The sequence below is a fragment of the Otolemur garnettii genome, unplaced genomic scaffold, assembly GCF_000181295.1.
Source record: "Otolemur garnettii isolate 467f Iridium unplaced genomic scaffold, OtoGar3 scaffold00097, whole genome shotgun sequence".
Taxonomy (NCBI): domain Eukaryota; kingdom Metazoa; phylum Chordata; class Mammalia; order Primates; family Galagidae; genus Otolemur; species Otolemur garnettii.
This window is the reverse complement of record NW_003852492.1, coordinates 2,789,599-2,799,256: the sequence shown is the minus strand read 5'-3', so window position 1 is coordinate 2,799,256 and position 9,658 is coordinate 2,789,599. Positions and strand designations below refer to the sequence as shown.

General features: G+C 36.7%; 1 protein-coding gene across 1 annotated transcript in view; it reads left to right on the top strand.

Moving 5' to 3' along the window:
- ARHGAP32 (Rho GTPase activating protein 32) overlaps nucleotides 1–9,658 on the top strand; it is a 137,099-nt gene that overhangs the window by 110,580 nt on the left and 16,861 nt on the right. The window contains exons 12-14 of the mRNA XM_023516767.1: nucleotides 6,259–6,361; nucleotides 7,790–7,934; nucleotides 8,550–8,632. Of these exons, the coding sequence (XP_023372535.1) occupies nucleotides 6,259–6,361; nucleotides 7,790–7,934; nucleotides 8,550–8,632 (331 nt within the window). The remainder of the gene's footprint in view (nucleotides 1–6,258; nucleotides 6,362–7,789; nucleotides 7,935–8,549; nucleotides 8,633–9,658) is intronic.

The window sequence follows — 9,658 nt, the reverse complement described above, 5'->3', positions numbered from 1 at the left end:
TTCTGGTGCATGGCTGTTAGGAACTAACTGGGCTGCATGGCAGTGAGCAGACGAAGCTTCATCTGTATTTACAGCTGCTCCCCCCTTTGCTCACAAAAAGTTAACTTGTAACATTAGAGTATAATGGAAATTTGATAAACTTCAGGAGGCAGAAACCTTAAAGACTAAAGTCAGAGATACTATAGATGGGATATTAAAATAACTTCTGGTTTCATCAGGAATGGTAAAAAATGAAGAATAAATATTCATATGAAGGATGTTCATTTTAATATTCAAATGAAGACTAAAGTAGTAGGAAAAGGGAAACTTTCGAAGTTTTAACTAAAATGTAAATTAGGAAAGAAAATGGTTTTTTAATATCAAAATTATTTATTAGTTATCTTTGATTTAATATGTGAGGAATTTTAGCTTTAAGGAGTTTGAGACTTCATATATTGTATGTAATCTTTAACTATAATTACATGTAAGAGGTCTGACAATTAAGTTCATAAACTTGCCACATGCGTTATGTTGGCAACACTGTACAGACAGCTCAGTAAGGTTTCATAGTCCTGGTGTATCAGTGTCTCACAGCTGTGTTCACCTTGACACGTGGCAGTGTCTTGCTGAGTGGCGTTCATGATTGTTATGTGTTTTTGTGTGCCATCATGAGACTGTTGGAGCTTGAATTAGAACAACCAACATTCAATAAATTTCTTGTTAAGTTTGGCAAGAGTGGAAGTGAAATCAGGGACATGTTAATCCAAGTTTATGGGGATAATGCCATGAAGAAAAGACATTCTGCCAATGGATTAAAATTTTTTCTGAAGGGAGAGAAAGAGTCATTGATGAAGAGAAGTTGGGGTGGCCAGTAACAAGCAGAACTGAGGAAAACATTGCAAAAATTCATCTAATTGTGACTCAGAATCATCTGATGACTGTGAGAAGCATAGCAGACAAAGTAAACATCACTAGCAGAACAGGAAATCTTAACTGAACATTGTGGCCAATAACTCATGACTGTTGCATCACAACAGTGCACCAGCTCTCACAGCACTGTCTGCGAGGGAGTTTTTAGCCAATAGACTCATGACTGTTGCATCACAACAGTGCACCAGCTCACACAGCACTGTCTACAAGGGAGTTTTCAGCCAGTAGACAAGTAACTGTATTGGATCAATCCCTGTGCACCTGATGTGGCCCCCAATGACTTTTTCTTTACCTGAAGATAAAGGAAATATTGAAAGGAAGACATTTTGATGATGTTCAAGACATCAAGGATAATGCAACAGCTCTGATGACCATCCAGAAAAAGTTCCCAAATTGCTTTTGAAGTGTGGACTAGGTGCTGGCATCAGTGCACAGCTTCTGGAGTACTTGGAAGGGGACTGTAGTGATATTTAACCCTGAGGTATGTAACACTTTTTCTAGGATGAATTTGCAAACTTAATTGTCAGACCTCGTGAGTGTGTGTTTATGTAACACATATGGAGACTATAATGTCCAAATTAATATATATTATATAGAATGTATGTGTATTTTAAACTCTAAATTTAAACAATCAGAATATTCATGGTAATGATGAGAGATGAGAGATAGATATACAGTATGTATAACAGAGGTAGATAAATGTAATTATATAATACGTATAATTGTTCTTCCTCAGGACTATTCCATTTTGGCATTGACTTTGAAGTGGTATCTTTATTCTGAACAAAACAGACGTTTCAGTGGGTTTTTCTAAGAAGGGAGGTCATATCATGATTTGCTAAGTAATTCATTCTCTGAATAATTCCTCGAGAATAATTAGCTTCAAAGAGAGATTATCCTGTTACATGTTCTAAACTTTTGAGCCCTTCCTTGTTGGAGCCACTGAGTGACAAACCCGACCTGTTTCTTCCAAACAAAGTGTTGTGAGAACTCACAGAGGAGCTGGCAAGGCAGTTTTCTTTTTATCCTTTTATTTGTAGTCTCTATGCCAGGATTTGCTCAGGATGATCTTACAGTCTCAGTTATCAGTAATCACAGTGTTTAGAATTGAGTTGATTAAAGATTCTATCAGTTATTTGTATAGAACTGATTCTTTAAAAATCTGCCCACATATACTTTTTGTTGTACATAGATTAATACTTATTTGTTATTTACTTGGGCATTCTTAATTATAGTATTAAAATGTTTTTTGTTACACTGACTTTTGTATTTCTTGATGCTGTCTGGCCTTGCTTAGACGTGAGTATTAATCCACATGTTTCCAGTTAGCTCTGCCACACTCAGTGGCTTTCCAATGTCAGTTCAGCAAGTTTTTGTACTTAAGTTTCAGATATGTTTCCATTCTTCATAAGAGTGATAGGAGCGGACAGATACCAACATATAATTACTTTCTGAAAAAATAACAGATTTAACTACAGTGTTCATGTGTTATAATTATGATAAAATCTATGTCAGTGGAACAGAAAGTTTTCAGGTGTCTTTGATGTGTTTTTTTAAGTTTGAAATTTCTCATGTTCAATTGTACCTAAATCTTATCTCTTTTGTTTAAATAGTTAAGTATATTTTGACTTTTTAATACATTTTCAGATTACAATGAGGGCACACAGGATAAGGTCGCATTATTTGCGTGTGTAAGGTGAAGTCCAGAGTCTGAGTTGGAGTTGAGCCTGCATTATTGATGGTTTTTAATAGCACATTTTTTCCTGCACATATTTAAAATCAGATTTTTAAAGTTTGAAGTGAGCTTTCTAAAACAAAATAGAACTTTGTAGAAAACTAAGTAAAATTATGTTTGATAAAAAATATGTATTAAAAATATTTTAAAATCCAAGGAAAGGAAACTCAGTTGTCTAAACATATTTTTGTGTTGTATGGTATTCCAGGAGCACAGTAGAAATTAAACAAGTCCCAAGTAACCCCTGAAATTAATCCTTTAGGTAATTATTTTCCTGACCAAAAATTTTGATGCACATCATAAAAAGTAACACTGCAGTCACATACACTGCCTGGAAGTCACTGCCCTGAAGATGGACTTAGCCTTTTCTCATGTGTCTGTAATGCTTACAGGATGCCTGGCTAATAGAAAGGATGTAATAAATAAACAGTTGATCAGGGAATGAGTGAGTAAATGAGGAGAACAGAAAGAGAGGAAAACCGTCAGGAGAGATCAGAGATCGCTTCTTTTTGCACTTGTTTCCTACTTCTTTAAGCCATGATTCTAATTTTAAGGATCATCGATTTTAATTTAACATTTACTTCTTATTCTGTTGTCATACGATAATATTAAAAAAAAAAAGAAGTGTTAAAGTGGAGCAAAAGTGTATTTGCAGAGCATGGGAATAATTCTTAAACTCATAGAATCTTTGAGATACTGTTTTGGAAGTTTGTAATGTTACATTGTGACTGAGTAATGTGCATTTGGGTGGGTGGTTAGATGGGCTTGTGGAGGTAGTAATAAAATACCTTGTGTTTACACGACCTGAGAGAGTGGATTCTCATACTGCCTTCCTACGGGTTAGTGAAAAAAGAAATCAGATGTTTCCTTTTTATTTTCTACACTGTTTTTCAATTTCTCTTTTCAAAACGAAAGTTTGTTTTTCTCTCATTTTGCCACCTATTTTTATTAAGTGTCTCATTTGTCTCTTAAAATTGAAATAGTTACATAGTTTTATTTATTAAGCCTCATTATATGATGTATAGATATTTAGCCCTTTTACTTAGGGCTAAAGAATGTAAAGAAACAATTTAGATACTTTCCATGAGGTATTGTGTTTGTAGAAGCTTAGTTATATTATCAGAGAAGGTTCTTTAATTCTCTATAATTTCAAAGTGTTCCTTCATATTTGGGAGAATATAAGTGGATGTGAATCAAGTATCACACAGATATAAGAGTCTAATGAAAGTTATCTATACTTTTAAAAACATAGTAGCTTATTTTTATGAAAATTGTATAATGTGTGCTAGGAGAACCTGGTAACATGGAAATAAAATCCCGTGCTCTGAAGGGTTTTCTTCCAAGGCAAACCTTCTGTGTGCCTGGTGAGTTGGCATGCTAATTTGGGACATACATAATGAGAAAGGTCTTTTAAGGAAAATAAATTAAACTCTTCCTTTTTAAGTAATTATGTTAATTATCCCAGTAATCTCTAAGTGTATTTCCTTTGATGTAGGTGACAGAAATTTTATAGCTTCAAATTTTGTTATTCCATGTACAGTTTGTAGATTAGAAACATAAAGACACTTGAGGTTAATGTTGGAAGAACGCTGGAAAGCAGGAAACAGGACTCCAGCTTTTAAAACACGTTGTGTGTCTTGCCCATCATTGTGATAGAGATTGCTTATAAAATCAAATTCAGCCCAAAAAGTACCTGACAGTTCTGCCTGCTCTTCAGCTTTACTGCATGGACATTTCCCTTTCTTGTTACTAGAAGTCTTAAATGTATCTAGAGGCAGAAAGCATTCAGCTGAAATGGAATACTGTCCATATGAAAACTGAGGTCCCTCCCTGCCAACTGGATCAGGTAACTTTTCTAGCTCTTAGGGCACCTGTAAATTCACTTGCTAATTTTGTGTATTGTGTGAAGACAGTGTTGCTGAACTTTAGATATATAAAGATCAATAATTTACAGTTTTTGCCTTTAATGAGCCTGCAGTCTAAAAGGGGTAATGGCTGTATAAACACATGATGATTTGAACTAGGTTCTCTTGAGTAACAGAATACAGAGCGGCAGGTCCTTTCACCTGGCGGTACGCAGTGAGGGCTTGCTTAAGGGGACAGTTTAACTGGGCTCTGAACAACAGCCATGCGTTTTCTGTATAGGGAAAGGAGAGTCCAGATAAAAGAAGTTGTTTTGTGAAGGAGCTATAGAATGGCTGGTTTGTATGAGAAAAGGTGAGGCTTCTGTTGGCCTAGAGTTGTGAAATGTGAAAATACGATAATAATTAAGTATTAATTGCAAAGGGCTTTATGTGCTGAGTGGAATATTAGCTCTGTGCTTGGACTGTTTGAGTTAGAAGCACATTCTAGCACTATTTCCTGCTTGTCCTTGAGTAAAACTTCATCAGTCTAAGACACAGTTTCTTTTCTGTAAAAATGGGAATTACGAGACTACTTTTCATATGGTATTTCTGTGAGAATCAGAGAGTGCCTGTTGTAAAGCACTTAGCCTGGTGCATTTTATGTTCTCAGTACTATCAGCTGCTTTTTTTTATTTAAAAAAAAGTCAGAGGCAAGAAGTGTAAGTTTTAAATGTAGTTATAGAATCTGACAGAGTTAAAGATGGAGTACTAGAAGACATCAGAAGGAAGGTATCTGAGGAAAAGTCCGTTATAGCAAGTGACAGTAACACACTGTACATGAAATTATCTGATTAAAGAGTCGTACTGGTTTTATGGGCCACTCTGAATGTTTTGTCCTTTGTGTGGTGCTTCTTTGAAGAGCAAATAATGTAATCCAAGCATTTCTTCTCAGGGATTTTGGCTGAGTCTATAAACTCACCAATCTGTATTGCAAAACAAGTAATGTCCTTAGCTATTATAAATCTTTGAATGGTTATAAAAAATTTTAACATACACTTTGGAAGTTCTGTTCTAGACTGTAGGCCCCAGAATAGCTGTCCATCTGTATTATTTACTCTGCTAACTAGAGAGAGTACGTGCTTCTATCATGATAGTAAGTTAAAATGTCACTAAGTTCAGTGATGGACAGAAAACTTAAAAAATTCCATCTATTTAAAATTCCTTTGGTGTTTGCAGTGTATTGCTGTTTTGTTTATTAAGTAAAATTAGAGTAAGCATTAACTAGGAAAAGAAAAAAGAAACTTGTTTCAGAAGTGAGACATTGCGGCACTCACAAGCACGGTGGGGTTTGGATGAGCATTGAGCTTCACATAGCCATTTGCTGTGTATGAAATTCAGCTGAACAGCTGTAGCTTCTAAAAATCTGGCACAGTGTTGGAATGAACAGTTCACTTTACTGTTATCACATGATCTTAATGAGTCTACTGCGAAAGTGAGACTATCCTATTAAATAAATATTCAGTATGAACTCTTTTACATATCTAAATGTCATTAAGAGGACTCTCAATTGTTCAGGAACTGGTCATATAGTTTAGATGTGAAATTAAGTAAAGATGCCCTCACCATTTTTTGTAGTGGATTAATCTTCACCCCTTATAACTTTATGAATTTTATTTTGCTTTTAAAAACTAAGATGTTCCTTCCTTTTTGATGATTTTAGTTCCACTGAGTGCCACCAATGTAATCTATGTCTTTAAAAATTCTCTTTAGTGCCCCAGGTCCTCCAGAGCTGCACGGCGTTCATTGAGAGATATGGCATCGTGGACGGGATCTACCGCCTCTCGGGCGTTGCCTCCAACATCCAGAGACTGCGGTAAAGTCTAACATGGCATTTTCTTTTTCATTCCTTTTTAGCTTATTGAAAGGAAGTTATTTCAATTGAGTCACTTTGATAGCCGTGATTTTCAAGGTAGTTTAAATGCAATAGGAAACAATACCCAGGTAGTTTAAATGTGATAGGAAACAATACCCAGGTTGTTCTCCACTGGTATTTTCCTAAAAGGCATTTCTTCATCCGCAGAACAGAGAACCATACACCTCAATCTCCTCAGTTCTTGTATTTTATCTTTTTATAGTGTTTGAAGATTTTAGCAAATTGAGTCAGAACCCATGACAACCTTGAGAAATGAAATTTAAATTACAATAGATAATTGTAATATTCTTTATATATTCTTCATATTCTTTAGTTTTTCATATTCTTTATATATTCTTTCATATTCTTTATATATTCTTCATATTCTTTAGTTTTTCATTAAAATTGATGGAAATGAAGCCTTTTCTCACCTTGTTTGGCCCTGACTCTGCTGGGCCTTCTCCAGCGTGCCCTGTCTGCTCTGAGACACAGAGTGGACTCCTCTATGCCAGGAACATACGTTTTATTCTTGCTTAATCTCTTGGATTCTAGTCTGTTGTTGATATGCTATTATCTTGATTTTTTCCCACTGTGATATATGGTAACTGTCACTATTCTGTAGGGATCTTAATATTTTCACTGACCACAGAGTCATCTCTATTTTCAGGAATATGTGTTTGGAAAATACTCAAAGTAGTTCTTTTTTTAAAGACAGTCTTTAGTTTAAGACACAATAAATCTTATATTCATATTGTCCACACTCACTATTCATCAAGGTAAATGGCAAACGGTCTCCTACTTGTGGCTTGATATTTACTGCCCTTCTGGAGAGTGAGCAGAATCTGTATTCTGAGCACAACTTTATTTTACTCTTTGATGGCACAGATTATACTGTCTGTTAAAATTTGGTAATAGCTGAGAGTTGCTTTATATTGTTTCTGGCTTTTATATTCCCCTTCAATGAACCATTCCTGAGCTATCCAAGTTGTATCTTATACAGAAGACTTTCTGTACACAGTCATTCATTTGTGAAACTACAACCCTAGTTTCTGGAATGGCTAGAATATTGTGTATTCAAACCAGTGGAGATTGGGTCCGGTTTTTAGATTGTTGTGCTATAAGAGCTGCTCCTTCATATGAGCTTCAAGATTATTGCCCACTTTAACGGTAAAGCTGTGCCCTTGACATTCATGTAGAAATGTACTTATCTTATGATAAGGCATCCAGTTGTGCTGAAGTCCAAATAGAACTTACACGAGATATAATAAATTGAAGAAAACAGCATCTCACTGAGGTAACACTGTAGGCCTTTGCTTTCTGTTTTTAAGTCATGTATTTGCTTTCCTTCATTAAATTATTTTTTGTTTTGTCCTCATCTGCCTATGTTAGCCACGAGTTTGACTCTGAGCATGTCCCCGACCTGACGAAGGAGCCGTATGTGCAGGACATCCACTCTGTGGGCTCCCTCTGTAAGCTGTACTTCCGGGAGCTCCCAAACCCTCTGCTCACCTACCAGCTGTATGAGAAATTTTCTGTACGTACAAATTACTTTTGAATCAAGTACTTTGTGGAATTTTGCTGGTTTCATTTAAAACATGTGATGATGATTGTGGTCATATGTAATAAATAGTTCTGTGACGAAAATAACTCCTTAAAAAAACAATTATTATTGCCAACTAGTCTGTAATCTTGCTGTTCTCATGCTTTTAATTTCTAACTTTGAGTCACTCATCTTATCATCCTTGTTGTGTATTGCCATGAAGCTTTTAAAAATTATATTTGATGGCCCGGCATTTGGCGGGCACCTATAGTCACAGCTACTCAGGAGGTTGAGGCAAGAGAATCGCTTGAGCCCAAGAGCCTGAGGTTGCTGTGAGCTGTGACACCACGGCATTCCACTGAGGGAAACAACGTGAGACTCTGTCTCCAAAAAAAGAAAAAGAAAAGAAAAATCACATTTGAGTAGATTTCATTGCTCACATTGTGCTAAAACACAGTTTCCTTCTTTGATTCTACACTGTGTTTCTTCTTTACGTGGCATCAAAGGGTAAAGTGAATCAGTCTCAGAGTGGAATCCGAATTGTAAGTGAAGAACTTTCATTTTCACCAACAAAGCTCGCTAGTTTATTTTTCATTGTGACTGTTACAGGATGCTGTTTCAGCAGCAACAGACGAAGAAAGACTGATAAAAATTCACGATGTTATCCAGCAACTCCCCCCACCGCACTACAGGTAAAGCACACACCACCTGTTGTTGAAGACCAGACAGAGGGAGCGTCGCCGCTGGCTTGTCCCCTAGACTGAGTCTAACAGAATTAGAGAAACACCTCACCAGTGTGCTCAGACACATCAAGCAACATTTCAGTTTTCCTTTTCTGTCTGAAAACATCCTCCCTAGGGCTTTCTGTTCCCCTGCTTCAATCCAGATCCACAAGGAGGCTGTGAGCCCCGGTTCTTTAACCCCCCAGCCCCCCTCCCCTTCTTCCTGACTGTGGGACGCTGCTCGTCTGGGTCTCCCTCTCTGGCCTTGTTTTCAGTCTGCTTCTGTGATACACATCGGTGCTGCCTACCTAAGAAGAGCTGGATGGGGAGTAAAGTTTTGATAACAGAAAATATTCTTACTCTGTTCTTACATTTGGTTGATAATTGGTTGTATAATTTTAATGTATAGATAATTGTTTCCTCATAATTTTGGTGGATTGTGCCATTGTTGTTAACCAAAAACTGCTGCAGGAAAGTCTGGGACTAATGTGCCATTTTTTAAATGTAACCTGTTCTGTCTTCATCTTTTTGGATGTTTTCAAACGTAGAACGTGCTCCATAATCCGTTTTTACACTGATGGATCTCGGTTTGGGTTCTTTTCATCTTTGCTTTGGGTGTTTTATGGTTCTTTTCTACCTGGAAACTTATGTTCTTCAGTCTGGGGATGTTTTCTTAGTTATTTGGTGATTTTACTGCAGTTTAAACCCATCCTCTCTTCTCTTCCTGGAATTACTGTAACTCTTGGCAATAACCCTTTTTAAATCTATGTCAGTTTCTACCATTGGATTTCCTCTTAAGTTCTCTGTTGAATTTTTAAAGAATTTTTTCTTTCCAAGAACTCTCTCCCTGTTTCCCTGAATTTCCTCCCTCATACCGTTCTATGCTTGTCTCCTGGTCACGGTCTCTTCTCTGGGTGAGAGTGTGGCAGTAACGGCAGGTCTGTGTGGTGTCCCGTCTCTCCGCTCCACGCGGTCTCTTCTCTGGGTGAGAGTGTC